The sequence below is a fragment of the Ranitomeya variabilis genome, chromosome 3 (assembly GCF_051348905.1).
Source record: "Ranitomeya variabilis isolate aRanVar5 chromosome 3, aRanVar5.hap1, whole genome shotgun sequence".
NCBI lineage: Eukaryota > Metazoa > Chordata > Amphibia > Anura > Dendrobatidae > Ranitomeya > Ranitomeya variabilis.
In genome coordinates this window covers 159055821-159078133 of record NC_135234.1, presented here as the reverse complement: position 1 = coordinate 159078133, position 22313 = coordinate 159055821, and the positions used below count along the sequence as shown (strand labels likewise).

Genomic DNA, 22313 nt, shown 5'->3' with positions numbered 1-22313 from the left:
ATAAAGTTAGCTCAGAGATCTTAGCAGCTCATTTACGAGTACATATTATGAAGAAAGTGGATTTCTCTGGAATAAGATATCAGATATCAAAGTGTCATTTGTTCATCTTTCTATGACCTACATGCACATATAGATGGCTTAGGAGGGTTGATCCTACTGACAGATTCCTTTTATCGATGGATAAAAAAGCACAGACAGAAGAAGAATATAGAATAAACATATGTAACTGGGATGTCACCTGAGAAAAAAATTGGTTCGTTTCTCTCGGATGCTAACACTTACACAGAAGTGTGACTGCAGCCTAGGGAGGTTTTCTCCCAGGACTCTCATTATTTAATTACGGATAATTAAGCTTCTGGTCAGCACTCATAGCTAGAACACAGCAGTGCTCTGTAGTAGGGGACACATCTCCAAGCAATAGTGCAAAATGCTCCGCCACTCACTTAAATATGCATTTCATTTTGAAAAGTCAGCATGTGGAATTAGAAAGGATAGCACACTTTTCGGTCTGTCCCAGACTTTCATTATCGTCTTAATTAAAACAATAACATGTGAATAATGTATGTAGTATAAAAAAAACCCATACACACACAAATGTACAAATGAATAAAATATTCGATTTGATTCCTCGTCTTTTTAATATATTCTTTATATACTTACATTGTGATGGTATTGTTATTTATTTTTAGTATGCCATGTTTTTGTTCATTTGTACATATATTATTTGTGTATTAATCACATACTATTGTTTTATTTAAAGGGAACCTGACAGCTGATTCCTGCAATCTGATCCCCAGGCAGCATGTATCAGACGGTTCCCGGCAGCTTCTCCTCTCCTGCGGACAGACTGATCTCTCTCCTGTATAGGGAGAAACCTGTCGTTCCAGTGCAGCGGGACAGAAGCATACCTCAGCGTTTCAGAGTTTGGCCTCATTCAGTATTTGGTCAGTATTTTACATCAGTATTTTGAAAGTCAAAACCAGGAGTGGGTGAGAAATACAGAAATGCTGACGTGTTTCTCTTAGGGTATGTGCACACGTTGCGGATTTGGCTGTGGATTCGCAGCGGTTTTCCATGCAGTTTACAGTACCATGTAAACCTATGGAAAACCAAATCCACAGTGCCCATGCTGCGGAAAATACAGCGCGGAAACGCTGCTGTTTATTTTCCGCAGCATGTCAATTCTTTGTGCGGATTCCGCAGCGTTTTACACCTGCTCCCCAATAGGAATCCGCAGGTGTAAAACCGCAGGTGAAATCCGCGGTAAATCAAAAACTGAGCGGAAAAATCTCCACAGAAATCCGCAACGTGGGCACATAGCATTTTCCTCTGATTGTTCTTACAAATACTGATGTAAAATACTGACCAGATACTGAACGTGGCCTTATACTTACAGCACAAATAGTGTCTGATATATACTGCCCATGAATTCAGCAGCATGTATCCGCTGTCAGGTTCCCTTTAAGGCTATGATCAAGTTTGGGAACAGACCGAACCTTTAGCCGTCCCTTCTATTTCCACATGCTGAATTATCAATAAAACTTAGATTTCATATTTGAGTGACTGGCGTGGCATTTTGGACTAATTATGATTGGCACCTAACAAAAGTCAGATCTCTCTGTCAGCTGTGATAAATCTCTCAGTATTCCCACACCCCACAACCACATTGTCCTGTAAACGTGTACGTTTCCCCTTTGGGTAAAGTTTTTTTTGTCCCTAGTCAGATGTATTAGAATTACAATTTATGTCACTTGCATGGCAATTTCCAGGAATAGTTTTGCATATTTGATCAAACATCTCTAACTCGAAGGCCAGTTATCACGGTCTGGCATTAATGGCATTAATTTAATTTATATGATTTATTAAAAATGCACATATCTTTCCCTCCCATAACTGAGCAACAAATGGGATGATGTAATTGACAAAGGCATGGATACTAGTCAGTTCACAGCAGGCGCTTTATTGTTTAGTACCTTGTGGTTTATTCTCTTCAAAAATCGTTTCACAGATTCTCCAAATCACAGATTCACCAGTCCATAAAATCCTGAGTTACTTCTGCAGTCTGCTTTCCCTAGACGGCTCCTAGTGGCAGTGCAGTGGGTGGGTGGAAAAGTTGTAAGTGTGCAGGTGGGGAGGGGTTCTGTGAGGATGCAAGGGCCGGTGGGCTCGAAGTCTGATGGTGAGATCTGCGCTCCGGAGATTATCGCTGCTGGTATTGTGTCTCTCAAGGACAAGGATTTCGCTTGCAGCCTTCCATACCATTGCACTTTGAAGCGCTGATTTAGCCTCACTGAGCGGATAAAATTGTCTCATGCGATATCTATTTTTTTTCTTTTCAGATTATTATGGCAGAAGAAATTAAACCTTTGAAATGGTATCCTTGTGTGTATCTGGCTGTATCTCTATTTCCCCTTCTAAACAGGTTAGTAATATTTATTCGTGTTTTTTTCATTGAGCAGTGACACAAATAAAGTCCTAACGTAAATCTGACAACTTCAGACATAATGTTGGTCTTTCAAAAATGGCACCTATAGTGGGATGTGAGGGCTTTATTTTGTTCCTCTGCATCTTCAGAGTCTATTAAGTGTCCATGAAGGAGTAGAACAAATCCAGACAAAAATGCATTTTAGGGTGCACACTGGAAGGGGTGTCTTTTTATGTTTCTTTTTAAAACAACATGAAATCTGTGAACAAAAATAGAGAAAAGGTGTGTTAGTTAAAGGAGCTGTCCACTACTCAGACAACATCTTTTCAACTACCGTATTCCGCCATGTAAAATTATAACGGCCTCTACCGTGCCGGGACCCATTCCAACAACGTTGGCCCTGGGTCTTCTAGGCCTGCATGACATTATGTCAGTGAGTTCTGCAGTCAATCACCAGCTGCTAGTTGTCTGCTTTACTCTCACTTCCTTTGGACAAAACTAATGTCTGGAGGAACTGGGAACTGCTGCCCCTCTCCAACCTCCTTTGAGCAGCATGGCGGCTCAGTGGGTAGCACTGTTACTTTGCAGCACTGAGGTTCTTGGTTCAAGTCCCACCAAGGACAACAAGGAGTTTGTATGTTCTCCCTGTGTTTGCGTTGCTTTCCATTGGGTACTTTGGTTTCCTACCTCACTCCAAAGACATACAGATAGGGAATTTAGGTTGTAAGTCCCAGTGGGGAGTTAAGAAACTCATACTTACTCTATTTTCCAAAAGTAAGTGTCTTAAAAAGTGTTAAAATTGAAAAAGTGTCTTTATGGCCCATAGGAGCAAGAGTTCTAGTTCTTTTTACTGCAGGTTTCAAACTATTAAAAATCTTTTAATTAAAATGTAATCTGTCAGTAAGATCAACACCCTAAAACCATATACTGTACATGGGCATGCAGGTCTTTGAAATGTAAACTCATTGACGCCTTTATATATTCCATCTGTTGCTGCTTTCCTGAGTAATCAGCATTTTCATTTACATTAAGTGCTCTGAGTGTGACTGAGCACTTAAGGAGGATGTTTCTGCATTGGGCACCAACCCCTTTATCTTTATTGATAACTCACTGTCTGATTCCTTTGCCTAGAGGCTGACTTTACACAGTGAGCTATCAATCAAACTAAAGAAGCTGATACTGGGTTGGTGAAACAACTTGAGGAGGCAATGGCTTCTTCCATGCTCTTTCACACCCAGAGCATATAATATTTTATTTGCATATGAATGAAAAAATACTAATTTTTCCTAATTTTTCAGGAATTCAGTAACAGATAGGAGATTTAAAGGTGTTCATGGATTTATATTTTAAAGACCTGCATGCTCATACTTGCAGTGTTTTTTGGTGGAGGGAAAAATGATCTTCGTGATAAATTCCCTTTAAGACAGTTTTATTACTGAATACCCATAATGCAGAGCAAACAGAGTTGAACAGTTCTGCCATACCACATTGGTTAGATATGATTTATTAGCCAGATACCTATATGCTGAAAGCTTTTCAGGGGTTCTTTTTGCTCATCAGAAGGGTCCTGATTGGCTGGGTGAGATGCCTATGATTCAGGTCTAAGCGTTTTTTGGTTCTCTGTACAGGTGAGGGGCAAATACCCCCAAACAGTTGTACATGCACTGGCTCCTGGTTCCGCTAATATGAACTAGACTTCTTCTTTCTGGGGAAGAGCTAATTTGCTTCCTTTTTTCCTGTAGAGCACTGACTGTTATATACCAGCTGGATCTGAGGACCAGAATGAGCTAAATAAAATGTGGATTCTGATTGACGGGTTTGGGCAACATGACCACATAGGGGCTTATATAATGTTTTCAGAAATTAAGGAGATTTTCAGTGATTAGTTTTGTAACATGTTTTACATTTGTAATACATATACATTGTTTAATGAACTATTTTAACACATGAAAATATACCTCCATAAAAGCCTCATGTCACCTTGTACCCTAGTCTGGCAAAAGCCCAAGGGATTAAATGGGTATATTGTGAATATCCAGAAATGGTATGGCAAATTATTGTCTAGAAGTTCCACTGACATGACACTGATATGAGTCACTTACTTGATATACAAATTGCCTGTTCAGAGAGGAAGAGGACTAGAACTCTAGCACCACCTATGGGAAGTAGCAATCCTAAAAGTCAACATTGACCCTTTAACGAGCCTTGCCACATGACTTAGGATAAAAGCCAAACCAGAATCTTAATTTGCAGATACGGTGTTTTGGGGCATTGACCCTCATCAGTGTAAAGTAAAGATCTGATTTGGCTAGATGAGAGACTTAAAACTGGGATCTAAGGGGTAACATTTCTCCTTGTGGAGAGTGACAAGCCAGGCCTGGCATGTCAGAGTGAGGAGACTTATTTGCCATTTTTCATTTCCTGTGGGAAATGAAATATGCAGATTGCCTCTTCAGAGTAAAAGCACAAGGCTTGTCAGTCTCCACAAGGAGAAAAGTTACCCCTTAGATTCCAGTCTTAAGCCTCTCATCTAGCCAAGTCAGATCTCATATTATGCACTGACGAGGGGCAATACGCCAAACAATTATGCCTGCCAATAGAGATTTTGGTTTGGCTTTTATCCTAAGTAATAAGGCTTTAGGATTGCTACTTCCAATAGTTAGCAGTAGTGTTCTAGTACTCTTCTTCTCTGAAGAAGTAATTTACATATTTAATTTCCCAGACAAGCATGCATGGCATATAAGTCTCCTCACTCTGACATGCCAGGCCTAATTTCTCACGCTCTGCAGGGAGAAATGTTACCCCTTAAATCCCAAACTTACTTGAAACACATATACATAATATTTAAACAGCTTGATAATTTTTAAAATATTTGCACTTAATTAAAATTAACAGCCTACTTAATTAAACCGGCTTCCTCAAAGGCCAGTGAGAAAGCCAATGCTCGAAGTTACAGGCTATTGTCTCCTCTAAAGACTGTGAGGCCTGACTTTATTGCAAGGAAAAGCCTCACTAGAAGAGTGCCTTATCTCCAAAATGTGTGCCTGTCTTGATAACGGAATGGAAAAGTAATCTCTAAACACACTTGTTTGCCTATCATTGAGAATGCAATGGTGTTGTTGCCGGGCTACCATTGAACGCTTGACTAACTCACTGGAACTCAGCGTCTTTCCCATCTCAAGCGATTATTGTCCAGACTGTTTTGACAATTCCGCACAAAAGTGTATTTATCATTGAATGATTGAGATTGGAGTTCAAAGCGCAAACAGACCAATGCCCCTAGGGTGTCTGCAGACCTCTAATGCATGTCAGGCCAGTCCAATGTGGCATGTTCTGTATCGTGTAAATATACTGCATGAATGGAAAAGGAGATCTTTGGTCTATAAAATCATTAATAAGAATTTAAACTACACATTTTATTACATAACTGTATTTCGAAACCTAGTAAAGATGCTCATGCCAATAGCTGTTGGCAAAGCCTGCATGTGTTTTCAATGGGGAGGTGGGAGGTGTGAAAAGTCACTGTCAGGAACCTCTGGTTCTGGCTGTCTGCCCTGAGAATGCAAATTTGCTCTCCTACTAGGGCTAGTTTTCTAGCACCATAATCTGGAGGTTGCTACCCTATAGTTCAATATGCAGCTCTTTAACGAGCCTTGCAACATGACTATGCATATTAGCTGAGCCAGACACCCATGTACAGTCAGCTGTTTCAGGAAACTTGTGCCTCCTCAGTGTAAAGCATTTTTTGGGTGGTTGAATGAGACACTTTTGATGCAGATTTGGGGCCTTCCCCGTTATAAACTGATGAGGGATGGGCAAGAACCTTAAACAACGGTAGGTAGATGGGTTTATAGCCTACAGTTACTCATCAGCAAAATATTCTAAAAATTAAATTGTAAAGTTTTCAAAATTTACGAAATTATCCTCTATTGAGCAAACACTATATACAAAACAGCTGTCTACAGATGCGGATGCGTGTCTTGCTTGGTTATCACCTCTACTCATGTTGCAAGGCTCAGAAAAGGGCATATTAGGTGGCACCAGTGAGATTATGTCCCTTTTTTCTGGAAGTGAGATCATTTTCAATCAGGCTTTGGTAAGACTCTAAGCACAGCTAGTCTCCTTAAGGAGAGCATGTGCACCCCCTCCAACGATGCTTCAAGGACATCTCATTTAACTAGCCAAACCCTGCTCTACACTGATGAGGGGTAAGTACTCTGAAACAACTGTTTGAAAATTGATGTCTGGCATTGATTAATAACCCTAGTCGTGTTGCAGGGATCATTACAGGGTTGGTCACTGACCTATAAAGTGGCCACCAGAAATAAGCAAATGGATTTGGAGGACCCTTGTCCAGTTACTAGGTTAGTATTTTGTGTCCAATGGATGGAAGTCTTGTGAACTACCTCCTACCTACCAGCATCTGTGACTCTTCATTTAATTACCTGGCCCGGCGATTTGTCATTGTTGAGGTAGAGCACACTCACAACCTCGCGCCAGGCCAACTAATCAAAAGAGGAACTGGGGATGCCGACAGGTAGAAGGTGGCTCGCAGGGCTCCCATCCAGCAGTAATGGAATACTAACATGGCCAATGGACCAAGTGACCATATAAATTTATTTGCTTATATTTAGTGGTCACCCCCAATAGTTGGCACTAGCGAGATAGATTTTCTTTAGAGAAAGAAACAATTTGCATACTTTTTCTCTTGGAGCACAGCCAATAAGACTTCATACGCAGCTGCTGTGTTCCCTCCTGCCCCCAAACTTTCCCTTAGAACAAAAACCGGGTGTTGAAATTCAACATGCCAATGCTTCTTTTGCCAAATATCATCTGCCATGTTATAGTCAGAAGGCCTTGTCAAAATCGGTAGTTTGGATGGCTTTACTAATATGTACACCTTTGAGAACTATAGAAAAATAACAAGTAAGGCTGGAGTTGTGCACATCGCAATTTCATGTTGGGAGTTATGGGATTCTGCTATAGGGGCTATCATGTAAAAATGTAATTTTTTTTTAGTTCTATGATTTTTTAAGTTGTTGTTGTTGTTTGTTTTTTTTTACCACGGTATCCAATTTTTCTACTTCATTTAAAAAAAAATCCTGTGATAACAGTAGAGTGTTTTGGTGATAGTCAGTATGAGACCTCTCTGACGGCGCTCATTATGGGGAAATATAGATTAATATAATGCATTGGGTAGTCGTGTGTGTGTTATTTTGTTGCCACTGAATTATTCACAAAGCGGATGGTATATGATTCATTTTCTGTAGCATTGACGACTTCATGCTGGTTAAAGCTTAATGCATATGTGTTCAAATGTGACTGAGTCTTCAAAGGAAAGCTAAGCAAATGCTGCCAGATAATATACTATTACCATGATAATTATTATTATTATTTGTCTTTGTGTGGTTATGACAGGTTATCCTTTCACGCATTTTTTTTCTAGCATGATGACATACCCTCCAACGTTCATGAGTTGAAAATTGGTACAGCCCCCTCCCCCCTCCACCTCCCGCCATACTTGTGGGGGGAGGGGAGTCTCAGCAACAGACAAGCCAGCAGCTATTTCAAACGACTGTGTTGAAAGAACTGAATACAGAGGAAATAAGATAATTTCTGCGTGAAAGCACCTTGAATAGCCTTTTGGGAGTTTGATAACCTAGACTCCTGACTGTGATGTTGAACCCCTAAAAAGCAGTAATAGCTATAGTTAGGCTTGTTGTATTATCGGAAATACAGTGTCAAATTTGGTACATCGCTTCTCGCAAATTGATACAATATTAGGGTGTAAGTTCTAAATTCTTATTCGCACAGTGGGAAGTACAGATTCTACCATAGCGTTTAGCATGGCATTCTAGCATACTGGAAAAGTGGTTTCCTAAGAATCTTTTTTTTTAATTTTTGACATTGTTTTTCATATCACGATATGTAATAATAATAATAATAATAATAAAAAAATAGTAATCTTTCAATTCTCACACTGGCCACTGAGGCTATTTTAGACTATAACTTCCTGTCCTTACAGGAAGAGTTTTCAGCAGGCTCATTATGATCAGAGACAGGCTTATTTTGACAGGCAACACCTCTATTCACAGCTGATAGCACAGGATCCACTAATTACAATAAATGTCACAGCTCCCCTCCCTTCACAATGACCTTTGCACACACTCATCAGATGCTTCAATACAAAGTATAGAGTCTGAGTAAGTCTCCTGCAATGTGCGCGGGGATTCCCAGGAATAACAGGAAGTTAAAGTCTAAAATAGCCCCAGTGACCAGTGATAAAATTGTAAGATTTTTCATATTTATTACAGACTGATAAGGAAAAAAATATTGCCAATTTTTTTTAATACATTTAGCACAAAACCTTAATATAAACAATGGATAATTTTTTTATTATCACTTTCCTTTAAAGGTAGTCTGCCTGCAAGTTTTTGCATCATAATCTGACAGCAGCAAGATCAAGTTACAGAGACCCTGATTGTAGCAATGTATCACTTAGTGGGTGCAGCAGTTATGATAGTCATAATTTTCTCTGCTGTAGTTTTAGCAGCGCTCAGAATGTTGAGCCCTGTGCAAACTCACCTACACCATAGATTGGCAACTTACTGTGTTTAATGTATATTGACAGGATGCTGCTAATCAGTGCTGAGGGTGTGGTTGGACAAGAAGGCAGGGGAAACTTGTCCTGTAGTCATAATCTCTTGCTGATAAAACACTGATTGTAGTGAAACAGCACAGAACACAGCCCAGTAAGTTACTGTCATGCACAGTGTGGGAAGACAAAGTGCAACGCAAAGGGATGAAGGGAAGGAAGGCCAGACACTAGGGAAAGGGTGAATGGAGACCTCTAGATAGATCTGATAACACCCTTCCTGCCCTACCATCCCTAAATTGGTTCCTCACCAATCACCGAGCAGAAACCTTAGCCCTGTATCTCACTAGAGCTAGACCCTGGATAGGGAGGGGGAGGGGACTTGCACTGGTCAATCCCCACTCTAAACTAAAGACAAAAAGGTAGACAGACAAGGGGAATGAAATTAGCTTAAAGGGAACCTGTCACCTCCAAAATCGAAGGTGAGCTAAGCCCACCAGCATCAGGGGCTTATCTGCAGCATTCTGTAATGCTGTAGATAAGTCCCGATGTATCCTGAAAGATGAGAAAAAGAGGTTAGATTATACTCACCCAGGGGCGGTCCCGCTGCGGTCCAGTCTGATGGGAGTCACGGTCCGATCCAGTGCCTCCCATCTTCTTACGATGACGTCCTCTTCTTGTCTTCATGCTGCGGCTCTGGCGCCGGGAAAGGTCAGAGGCCCAGCACCTGCGCACTGCAGTACTTTGCTCTGCCCTCAACAGGGCAGACAAAGTACGCCTGCGCCAGAGCCGCAGCATGAAAACAAGAAGAGGACGTCATCGTAAGAAGATGTGAGGCCCCGGACCGAACCGCGATGCCCATGGGATCGGACCGCCCGCCCAGGTGAGTATAATCTAACCTCTTTTTCTCATCTTTCAGGTTACATCAGGGGCTTATCTACAGCATTCCAGAATGCTGTAGATAAGCCCCTGATGCCGGTGGGCTTAGCTCACCTTCGATTTGGGGGTGACAGGTTCCCTTTAAGCAGCTCCAGAGAGGAAGTTAGTCGACTGCTATAACTCCAAGCCTTCACAAGGGAAAAATGTGAATATCACCAGCGACTCTCTGCAGCAGACTGGGGATTTATAATCCCCCAGGTCTAGGTGTGTCAACTAGAGCCGGAGGGAGGTTGCCGCTGGGTCCAAGAGTCAGAAGGATTAAGGAGGCATCTGTGTTGTGAACTATACTTCTTGGCTCCCTCTTGTGGTCACTAGTGGTTTGGCACTTGGATTGTCTTTTCCCAGGTTGGTACTCACCTGGTTCGTTAGGCCTGGGGTGTTGCTATTTAAACTTCCTGGATTCTCAGTCCAGTGCCTGGCATCGTTGTAATCAGTTCATTTCTGTTTGCTCCTGTCTTCAGGTCCTGGTTCTTTGCAAGATAAGCTAAGTCCTGCTTTCTTATTTTTGTTTATTTGCATTGTTCATATTTTTGTCCAGCTTGTACAAAATGTGATTCCTGATATCGCTGGAAGCTCTAGGGGGCTGATATTCTCCCCCCTCACCGTTAGTCAGTTCGGGGGTTCTTGGATATTCAGCGTGGATATTTTGCAGGGTTTTTTGCTGACCATATAAGTCATCTTACTATCTTCTGCTATTAGTCAGTGGGCCTCTCTTTGCTAAAATCTAGTTCATTCTTACGTTTGTCTTTTCTACTTACCTCACCGTTATTATTTGTTGGGGGCTTGTATTATAACTTTGGGGTCTTTTCTCTGGAGGCAAGAGAGGTCTTATTTTCCCTGACAGGGTTAGTTAGTTCTCCGGCTGGCGCGAGATGTCTAGAATCAACGTAGGCACGTTCCCCGGCTACTGTTAGTTGTTTGTGCTAGGATCAGGTATATGGTCAGCCTAGTTACCACTTCCCTATGAGCTGGTATTTATGTTTGCAGACTTTGCTGTAATCTCTGAGATCCTCTGCCATTGGGATCATAACAGTATGCCAGGCCAAGTGAATAGTTAATGCATTGCAGAAGCGGGATTAAAAGAAAAGAAGTTCTGAGTTTTTGTTTTTTTTTCTTTCTTCCTTCCCCTTTTTCTCTGAGTGGCTTGAAGCTTTGCTGCAGACATGAATGTTCAGACCTTGATTACTAGTGTGGATCAGCTTGCTGCACGAGTGCAGGGCATTCAGGATTTTGTTGTTAGCAGTCCTATGTCAGAGCCTAAGATACCTATTCCTGAGCTGTTCTCTGGAGATCGATTTAAATTTAGGAATTTTAGGAATAATTGTAAATTGTTTCTCTCTTTGAAACCTCGTTCGTCTGGAGATTCAGCTCAGCAAGTTAAAATTGTTATCTCCTTCTTGCGTGGCGACCCTCAGGATTGGGCTTTCTCGTTGGCGCCAGGAGATCCGGCATTGGCGGATGTTGATGCGTTTTTTCTGGCTCTCGGATTGCTTTATGAGGAGCCTAATCTTGAAATTCAGGCAGAAAAAGCCCTACTGGCTATCTCTCAGGGCCAGGATGAAGCTGAAGTGTATTGCCAAAAATTTCGGAAATGGTCTGTGCTTACTCAATGGAATGAATGTGCTCTGGCCGCAAATTTCAGAAATGGCCTTTCTGAAGCCATTAAGAATGTGATGGTGGGTTTCACAATTCCTACAAGTCTGAATGATTCTATGGCGCTGGCTATTCAGATTGATCGGCGTTTGCGGGAGCGCAAATCCGCTAATCCTCTGGCGGTGTTGTCTGAACGGACACCTGTCTCAATGCAATGTGATAGAATCCTGACTAGAACCGAACGACAAAATCATAGACGTCAGAATGGGCTGTGTTTTTACTGTGGTGATTCTACACATGTTATATCAGCATGCTCTAAACGCCTAACCAAGGTTGTCAGTCCTGTCACCATTGGTAATTTGCAGCCTAAATTTATTTTGTCTGTGACTTTAATTTGCTCATTGTCTTCCTACCCTGTTATGGCGTTTGTGGATTCAGGTGCTGCCCTGAGTCTTATGGACTTGTTGTTTGCCAAGCGCTGTGGTTTTGTCCTGGAGCCTTTAAAAGTTCCTATTCCTCTCAGAGGAATTGATGCTACGCCACTGGTGGAAAATAAACCGCAGTATTGGACACAAGTGACCATGTGCATGACTCCTGAACATCGGGAGGTGATTCGTTTTCTTGTTCTGCATAAAATGAATGATTTGGTCATTTTAGGTCTGCCATGGTTACAGACCCATAATCCAGTTTTGGATTGGAAGGCTATGTCTGTGTCGAGTTGGGGTTGTCAGGGAATTCATTGCGATTCTCCGCCGGTGTCTATTGCTTCTTCTACTCCTTCAGAAGTTCCTGAGTATTTGTGTGACTATCAGGATGTATTCAGTGAGTCCAGGTCCAGTGCTCTTCCTCCTCATAGGGACTGTGACTGCGCTATAGATTTGATTCCTGGCAGTAAATTTCCTAAGGGACGATTATTTAATTTGTCTGTACCCGAGCATGCCGCGATGCGTTCTTATGTCAAAGAGTCTTTGGAGAAGGGGCATATTCGTCCATCCTCTTCCCCTCTTGGTGCAGGATTCTTTTTTGTGGCCAAGAAAGACGGGTCTTTGAGACCTTGTATAGACTATCGGCTTCTGAATAAAATCACTGTTAAGTTTCAGTATCCTTTGCCACTATTGTCAGACTTGTTTGCTCGGATTAAGGGTGCCAAGTGGTTCACCAAGATAGATCTTCGTGGTGCGTACAACCTTGTGCGCATTAGGCAGGGAGATGAATGGAAAACTGCATTTAATACGCCCGAAGGTCATTTTGAGTACTTGGTGATGCCCTTTGGGCTCTCTAATGCTCCTTCAGTGTTTCAGTCCTTTATGCATGATATCTTCCGGAAGTATCTAGATAAATTTATGATTGTTTATCTGGATGATATTCTGGTTTTTTCTGATGATTGGGATTCTCATGTAAAGCAGGTCAGGATGGTGTTTCAGGTTTTGCGTGATAATGCTTTGTTTGTGAAGGGCTCAAAGTGTCTCTTTGGAGTGCAGAAGGTTTCCTTTTTGGGTTTTATTTTCTCCCCTTCTGCTGTGGAGATGGACCCAGTCAAGGTCCGAGCTATTCATGATTGGACTCAACCCACGTCTGTTAAGAGTCTTCAGAAGTTCTTGGGGTTTGCTAATTTCTACCGTTGTTTTATCGCTAACTTTTCTAGCGTTGTTAAACCTTTGACGGATATGACCAAGAAAGGTTCTGATGTGGCTAATTGGGCTCCTGCAGCCGTGGAGGCCTTCCAGGAGCTGAAGCGCCGGTTTACTTCGGCGCCTGTTTTGTGCCAGCCTGATGTCGCACTTCCCTTTCAGGTTGAAGTGGATGCTTCTGAGATCGGTGCTGGGGCTGTTTTGTCGCAGAGAGGCTCTGGTTGCTCTGTGATGAGACCATGTGCTTTTTTTTTCTAGGAAGTTTTCGCCTGCTGAGCGGAACTATGATGTTGGTAATCGGGAGTTGTTGGCCATGAAGTGGGCATTTGAGGAGTGGCGTCATTGGCTCGAGGGTGCTAAGCATCGTGTGGTGGTCTTGACTGATCACAAAAATCTGATGTATCTCGAGTCTGCTAAGCGCCTGAATCCTAGACAGGCTCGTTGGTCATTGTTTTTCTCTCGTTTTGACTTTGTGGTCTCGTACCTGCCTGGTTCGAAGAATGTTAAGGCTGATGCTCTTTCTAGGAGCTTTGTGCCTGACTCTCCTGGAGTCTCGGAGCCAGCTGGTATTCTTAAAGAGGGAGTAATCGTGTCGGCCATATCTCCTGATTTGCGACGTGTGTTGCAGAGATTTCAGGCTGGTAGACCTGACTCTTGTCCACCCGACAGACTGTTTGTTCCTGATAAGTGGACCAGCAGAGTTATTTCTGAGGTTCATTCCTCGGTGTTGGCAGGGCATCCGGGAATTTTTGGTACCCGAGATTTGGTGGCTAGGTCCTTTTGGTGGCCTTCCTTGTCACGGGATGTGCGGTCATTTGTGCAGTCCTGTGGGACTTGTGCTCGGGCTAAGCCTTGTTGTTCTCGTGCTAGCGGGTTGCTTTTGCCCTTGCCCGTCCCGAAGAGGCCTTCGACACACGTTTCCATGGATTTCATTTCTGATCTTCCGGTGTCTCAAGGAATGTCTGTCATCTGGGTGGTGTGTGATCGTTTTTCCAAGATGGTCCATTTGGTGCCCTTGCCTAAGTTGCCTTCCTCTTCCGATCTGGTTCCTTTGTTTTTTCAGAATGTGGTTCGTTTACACGGCATTCCTGAGAATATCGTGTCCGACAGAGGATCCCAGTTTGTGTCCAGATTCTGGCGATCTTTTTGTGCTAAATGATTTGTCGTTTTCATCTGCCTTTCATCCTCAGACTAATGGCCAAACGGAGCGAACTAATCAGACACTGGAGGCTTATTTGAGATGTTTTGTTTCTGCGGACCAGGATGATTGGGTGACCTTCTTGCCATTGGCTGAGTTTGCCCTTAATAATCGGGCTAGTTCCGCTAATTTGGTTTTGCCATTCTTCTGCAACTCTGGTTTTCATCCTCGTTTCTCCTCGGGTCATGTTGAGTCTTCTGACTGTCCTGGGGTGGATTCCGTGGTGGATAGGTTGCAACGGATTTGGAATCATGTGGTGGACAACTTGAAGTTGTCACAGGAGAAGGCTCAGCGTTTTGCCAACCGCCGCCGTGGTGTGGGTCCCCGACTTCGTGTTGGGGAATTGGTTTGGTTGTCTTCTCGGTATGTCCCTCTGAAGGTTTCCTCTCCTAAGTTTAAGCCTCGCTTTATTGGTCCTTATAAAACTTTGGAAGTTCTTAACCCGGTTTCTTTTCGTTTGGATCTTCCGGTGTCATTTGCCATTCACAACGTGTTCCATAGTTCTTGTTGCGGCGGTACGTTGTGCCTGTGGTTCCTGCTGTTGAGCCTCCTGCTCCGGTGTTGGTTGAGGGCGAGTTGGAGTACGTGGTGGAGAAGATCTTGGATTCTCGTCTCTCTAGACGGAGGCTTCAGTATTTGGTCAAATGGAAGGGCTATGGTCAGGAGTATAATTCCTGGGTGGTCGCCTCTGATGTTCATGCGGCCGATTTGGTTCGTGCCTTCCACGCTGCTCATCCTGATCGCCCTGGTGGTCTTGGTGAGGGTTCGGTGACCCCTCCTTAAAGGGGGGGTACTGTTGTGAACTATACTTCTTGGCTCCCTCTTGTGGTCACTAGTGGTTTGGCACTTGGATTGTCTTTTCCCAGGTTGGTACTCACCTGGTTCGTTAGGCCTGGGGTGTTGCTATTTAAACTTCCTGGATTCTCAGTCCAGTGCCTGGCATCGTTGTAATCAGTTCATTTCTGTTTGCTCCTGTCTTCAGGTCCTGGTTCTTTGCAAGATAAGCTAAGTCCTGCTTTCTTATTTTTGTTTATTTGCATTGTTCATATTTTTGTCCAGCTTGTACAAAATGTGATTCCTGATATCGCTGGAAGCTCTAGGGGGCTGATATTCTTGGATATTCAGTGTGGATATTTTGCAGGGTTTTTTGCTGACCATATAAGTCATCTTACTATCTTCTGCTATTAGTCAGTGGGCCTCTTTTTGCTAAAATCTAGTTCATTTTTACGTTTGTCTTTTCTTCTTACCTCACCGTTATTATTTGTTGGGGGCTTGTATTATAACTTTGGGGTCTTTTCTCTGGAGGCAAGAGAGGTCTTATTTTCCCTGACAGGGTTAGTTAGTTCTCCGGCTGGCGCGAGACGTCTAGAATCAACGTAGGCACGTTCCCCGGCTACTGTTAGTTGTTTGTGCTAGGATCAGGTATATGGTCAGCCTAGTTACCACTTCCCTATGAGCTGGTATTTATGTTTGCAGACTTTGCTGTAATCTCTGAGATCCTCTGCCATTGGGATCATAACACATCTGTAATGCCAAACAAAGAGACCTTCTGCAGTCAGATGCAGAGTGACAGTCTGTTGCATCTGAGACACCCGTGACAGTTACCCATCGCTGGAATCATGGTCTCTGCCCCTACATCATGAACATTTCACATTACATAGCAAAAATCTACTGATCTCGTTAAATATTGTGCAATATGCTATTTCCAGTTTAGTCCATTAACCCCTTCCTGACATGCGCTGTACTAGTACTGCTTTGCGGGAACTGCGTACCCGCAAACCGCAGTACTAGTACGGCACTGCTATTTCCGGTCACCGCACTGCATCGCGCGGTGACCGGGTGAGGATGGCTGCTGTTTCTGACAGCAGACCATCCTGGCACATCACCACGAGGGGCTGATCCGCCCCCCCGCATCGGCGATCGCTGTGATTGGCTGGTGAACTCTCAAAAGCCAATCACAGCAAAGCTGCCAATAAAGTTGTAAAAAAAAAAAAAGAATGTGACAGGCTGTGATTGGTGGTGTGTGACGTAGCACCAGTCACAGCCGTCACAGTAGGTGGGGTGATCACCACGTCACCTCACCTGATTAACCCCTATGGCGCTGATTGGCTGAACAATAGCTTCCAGCCAATCAGCGCCAAAGGGGTTAATTTAAAATAGCGATCACCACCCTGTACGCCATCTTTACCTCAGATTTGGCGTGCAGAGCGGTGGTCTAAGCCCCTCTGTGTTACCTGAGAAAAGATTCCATTGGTGGCCAGTGCGATCGTCCCTGCGATCTCCTGCCCTCCTGTGCTGATCTGCGATCTGTGCTGTGCTGCCATCTGCCTGCTGTGTGACTCCTGTGATAACAGCAGCAGCAGCAGCAGCACCTCCCCCACCCCTTTCCCATCCCTGTTCCAGTACCCCCTCCCCTCCCTCCAATTGATTTTTTTTTGCGCCCTGTTTTGCACTTTTTTCCTGTGCGTGGCGTCCCGCACAGAGCATTCGTGCTCTTCCTGTGTCCGCAGCGCTTTGATCAGTATCACTGCTGATCACAGACTGCGCCACAGGACTTTTTCTTTTTTTAGCTAGTTAGTGTAGCGGACTTCGCAGTCTAAGCGAAGTCCGATTTTATTTTTATTTTTTTAAATAATAATCGTAGTTAGAACAGTGTAGTTTCAGGCTCAGCAAAGTACCTGTAATAATTATAGGGGATAACTCAGGAGACTCTTTGCGTGGAACAAGACAACTACAGGACACAGTTTTAAAAGTGGTAAAGTCTATATTATAACACGGTGATTCAAACCGGTGCAGAGAGAAACTCAAGTCCACAGCACTTGGTGTAAATATTAAACGCAGCTTAGCAGTCTATAGGAAACTTCAGAGGAAAATGCAATCACGCAGAATGTCTATGAAGCACAATTATTCTTGAGGATACTTGACTTGTTTTAGTCCAAACACAGATAGATATGCTTATAAGGCAGTTCAAATAATATCTTAGCTCAACCAGGGAGACCTGGGTAATAGTCTCAGGTTATTGCAGAGCAGCAACAGCTTACATGTCCAGAAAATGCAGATGGAAGTAAACACGAGCAGCAGATGAAGGAGGATTACTGGAAACTGGTGTATGCAGCAGGAACTCAGAGCAGAGTAGCAGGATCACCACACAGGTTCACAGGAGCAGGTATATAGCCAGGGAGTCACCAGGGTCAGGAGCTGGATGCAATGCAGAATACTCTAGCACAGACTGAAGGCTGGGGTGGAGTTTTATGCAGGAAGACACAGTGCACATGAGACCAAAGACGCCATCTTGGAAAAGGGCAGTAATGCACAAAAGGTAATAAAAAATGTTCAGAGTACCGTAGCCAGCGTCAGTGTTTGACGTCCCCTTACCTATCCCCCCTCCCTGTTCCAGTACTCCCTCTCCCTCTCCTCTCTCCAATAGATTTTTTTGCGCACTTTTTTGCACTTTTTTTCCTGTGCGCGGCGTCCCGCACAGAGCATTCGTGCTCTTCCTGTGTCCGCAGCGCTTTGATTAGTGTCGCTGCTGATTAGAGACTGCGCCAGGGGAATTTTTCTTTTTTAGCTAGTTAGCGTAGTGGACTTCGCAGTCTAAGCGACATCCAAGTTTTTTCTGAAAAAAATAATAGTAGTTAGTACAGCATAGTTTTAGACATAGCAAGGTAGTGTAGCCGGCGTCACATCGTTAGTGACGACCGATCTTCTTTTAGAGAAAAAAAAATTGTACAGCGTAATTTTAGTGGTAGCATGTTAGTACAGCCGGCGTCACAGCGTTAGTGACGACCGATCTTGCTTTAGAAAAAAAAAAGTACAGAGTAGTTTTATAGGTAGGGAGGTAGCTTTTTTTTTTCTTGTATAAAAAGTGCATTAGGGGAGCGTACGTCACATTGTTGGTGACGTCCGTTTTTATTTTGTAAAAAAAAAAGAATTAGTTGCGTCGATTAACTTTTTAGCGAGTGCATTAGGGGAGCGTACGTTACATTGTTGGTGATGTCCGTTTTTCTTTTGTAAACAAGAATTTGCGTCGGATAAATTTATAGGGAGGGCATTAGTGTAGTGAATGTCTGTTTTTTTTTTTTATACAAACTTTTTTTAAATCTGATTTTTCTTTACATTTTTTCTTCTACATTTTACCTCTCTACTTCTTTTTTCTCTGTTTTGTTATAATAAAGAGTACCCTATACTCAAGCCCCACACATTACGCATGTAAAAGCACCACTTACATACACATCCCCGGGGTTTGGGAAAAAAAATAAAAATGGCCCATTCGTCAACAAGGCACTATTCACCAGAGGAGGCTTACGCCATCCTTGCATCCGACACGGATTCAGCCAGTGAGGAAGATCCCACATTCCTCTATTTCTCCTCCTCATCCTCCTCATCTGGTGAGGAAGGACCCCCAACAAGGTGCCCTAGGACCTCCTGCAGCAATCGATCCCGTATGGATTGCACCCCCCGAAAATTTTGAGCCCGTCATTCCGGATTTCAGCAGCAGCTCAGGAATCCAGTTTGACACCACTGGCCTCACTGAAATTGACTTCTTCAAATTCTTTTTCAGTGAGGAAATAATAAATCTTATGCTAGCCCAGACGAACCTGTATGCCCAGCAATTTTTCACCCAAAATCCCACGTCATCATACGCCAGATGGACGCCTGTAAATGCAGTAGAGATGATGACATTTTGGGGAATTGTGCTGCATATGGGCATAATAAAAAAACCAGGGATTCGTCAGTACTGGAGTACTGATATTCTCTACAGTACACCAGTATTCCGCATGGCCATGAAAAGGACACGATTTGAAGGGATCCAAAGATTTTTGCATTATAGTGATAATGCGCTGTGTCCTCCCCGAGACGATCCTAACTTTGATCTTCTATATAAAATTCGGCCAGTGGTTGAACACTTGAACACTTCAGCAGAAAATTTGCTGAGGCGTACATACCCCAGAGGGACATCGCTATTGATGAATCTCTCGTTCATTTCAAAGGGAGGCTAAAATTCCGACAATACCTGCCCAGTAAGAGGTCCAGGTATGGAATAAAGCTGTACAAACTGTGCGAGAGTACCTCAGGGTACACCCACAGATTTAGGGTCTACGAGGGGAAGGACACCCAAATTAACCCCCCTGAAAATTGTGTGGGAATTGCTGCACCCACTGCTGGATAAGGGTTATCACCTGTACATTGATATCTTTTACACCAGCATCCCACTCTTCAAGGCCCACTCTGCCAGAGGTACAGCTGCATGTTGCACCGTGCGCAAAAATCAGCGAGGCCTCCCTAAGCCGTTAATTGGGCAAATGCTGAGAAAAGGGGAAAGCAGAGCCCAATGCAGCGACAACATGCTGGTGGTCAAGTATAAGGACAAAAGGGATGTCCTTATCCTGACCACCATACACCGTGACAACAGCACCCTTGTCACTGTTCGTGGGACCACAGCACAAGTCCGAAAGCCAGGTTGTATCTTGTATCTTGGATTACAATCGGTACATGGGGGGTGTGGATCTTTCAGATCAGGTCCTCCAACCATACAGTGCCATGCGAAAAGCCAAAGTATAGTTCAAAAAACTGTCCGTGCACATTGTACAGATGGCACTATACAATGCTTTTGTGCAGTCCCGATCTGCAGGCAATACGGGGACCTTCCTTTAGTTTCAGGAGAAAGTCATCAAGGCCCTAATGTTTGGCACTGGGGAGGTGAGGGCCCCAGTACTTCTGAATCTGATAGTGCCCGTATTGTCCCAGGTCAACATTTCCCAGGACAGGTTACCCAAGCAGCGAGGACAGGCTCACAAAAACGGTGCAGAGAGTGCTCCAAGAGGGGAATCCGAAAGGACACAACTTACCATTGTAAAACCTGCCCTGAGAAACCTGGCCTTTGCATTAAGGATTGTTTCAAAGCGTACCACACGTCCACAAATTAATAAAATTAGTTTATACCCTTTTGACACAACACATCTATAATCTGATGTACCGAGCACATCTTACACATACCGCCACATTATAAATTCATACACTAAAACCAAAAGCATTATAGTTATTACTATAAAACTATGCCTCTAGGTAAATTCCTTCAGAGGTGTAGTTTCCAAAATGGGGTCAATTGTGGAGATTTCCACTGTTAAGGCACATCAGGGGCTCTGCAAACACAACATGATGTCCGCAGACCATTCCATCAAAGTCTGCAATACAAAATGTCTCTCCTTCCATTCTGAGCCCTGCCGTGCTCTCCCACATATGGGGTATCGGCGTATTCAGGAGAAAATGTGCAACAACTTTAGTGGTTTATTTTTTCCCATTACCTTTGTGAAAATAAAAAAATTGGGGCTAAAAGATAATTTTTGTGGAAAAAATGTGATTTTTTTTATTTTCATGACTCAACTTTATAATTTTCTGTGAGGCACTTGGAGGTTTACGGTGCTCACCACATATCTAAATAAATTCCTTGGGAGGTCTAGTTTCCAAAATGGGGACACACTTGGTAGATTTCCACCGTTTAGGCACATCAGGGGCTCTGCAAATGCAACATGACGCCCGCAGACCATTGGGGCTAAAAGATCATTTTTGTGGAAAAAATGTGATTTTTTTTTCACGACTCCACGTTATAAACTTCTGTGAAGCACCTGGGGGTTGAAAGTGCTCACCACACAGCTACATAAGTTATTTAAAGGGTCTAGTTTCCAAAATGGGGTCACTTGTGGGGGTTTTCCAATGTTTAGGCACATCAGGGGCTCTTCAAACGCAACATGGCGTCCACTCAATTCCAGCCAATTTTGCGTTCAAAAAGTGAAAAGGTGCTCCTTCCCTTCTGAGCCCTGCTGTGCACCTAAACAGTGGTTTTCCCCCACATATGGGGTATCGGCGTATTCAGGAGAAATTGCTCAACAATTTTAGTGGACAATTTTCTCCTTTTACACTTGTGAAAATAAAAAAATCGTTGCTAAAAGATCATTTTCGTGGCAAAAATGTGTTGGTTTTTTTTCACGGCTCTACGTTATAAACTTCTGTGAAGCACCTGGGGGTTCAAAGTGCTCACCACACAGTTACATAAGTTCATTAAAGGGTCGAGTTTCCAAAATGGGGTTTTCCAATGTTTAGGCACATCAGAGGCTCTTCAAACGCAACATGGCGTCCACTCTCAATTCCAGCCAATTTTGCATTCAAAAAGTCAAAAGGCGCTCCTTCCCTTCCGAGCCCTGCTGTGCGCCCAAACAGTGGTTTTCCCCCACATATGGGGTATCGGCGTATTCAGGAGAAATTGCTCACCAACTTCAGTGGATCATTTTCTCTTTTTACCCTTGTGAAAATAAACAAATTGTTGCCGAATGATCATTTTTGTGACTAAAAAGTTAAATGTTCATTTTTTCCTTACGCATTGCTTCAGCTCCTGTGAAGCACCGGAAGGGTTAATAAACTTCTTGAATGTGGTTTTGAGTACCTTGTGGGGTGCAGTTTTTGGAATGGTGTCAAAGTTCAAAAATTGCAAAATTTTCTAAATTTTCGCCTTTTTCACAAATAAACGCAAGTCAAATCGAAGAAATTTTACCACTATCATATAGTACAATATGTCACGAGAAAAGTCTCAGAATCACAAGGATCTGTTGAAGCGTTTCAGAGTTATGACCTCATAAAGTGACAGTGGTCAGAATTGAAAAAAATGGCCTGGTCAGGAAGTTGAAAACAGGCTTCGGGGTGAAGGGGTTAAAGTGAGAATAGTCATTGAGGGGGCTGTTATTATAAAAGAAACATTAAACATAAAAATCAAACTTAAAGAATAGATAATTTTCTAATGACACATTCCTTTTAAATGTTAACAAAAATGTATAATAGGAAACTGAATGCTCAGATATGGTGAATCTAATTTGTCTTCTACGACTAGTCAGAAAAAGAGCTAATTAAATAATGCAGTAAACGTATTTTGGGTGATAT

General features: G+C 43.1%; 1 protein-coding gene across 4 annotated transcripts in view; it reads left to right on the top strand.

Annotated features, from left to right (window-relative positions):
• Window positions 1-22313, top strand: part of LOC143815513 (uncharacterized) — a 781879-nt gene that overhangs the window by 641064 nt on the left and 118502 nt on the right. For all 4 annotated transcript variants that reach the window (XM_077294772.1, XM_077294774.1, XM_077294771.1 and 1 more), the window contains one exon: window positions 2340-2422. In XM_077294772.1, coding sequence (XP_077150887.1) covers window positions 2340-2422 — 83 coding nt within the window. The remainder of the gene's footprint in view (window positions 1-2339; window positions 2423-22313) is intronic.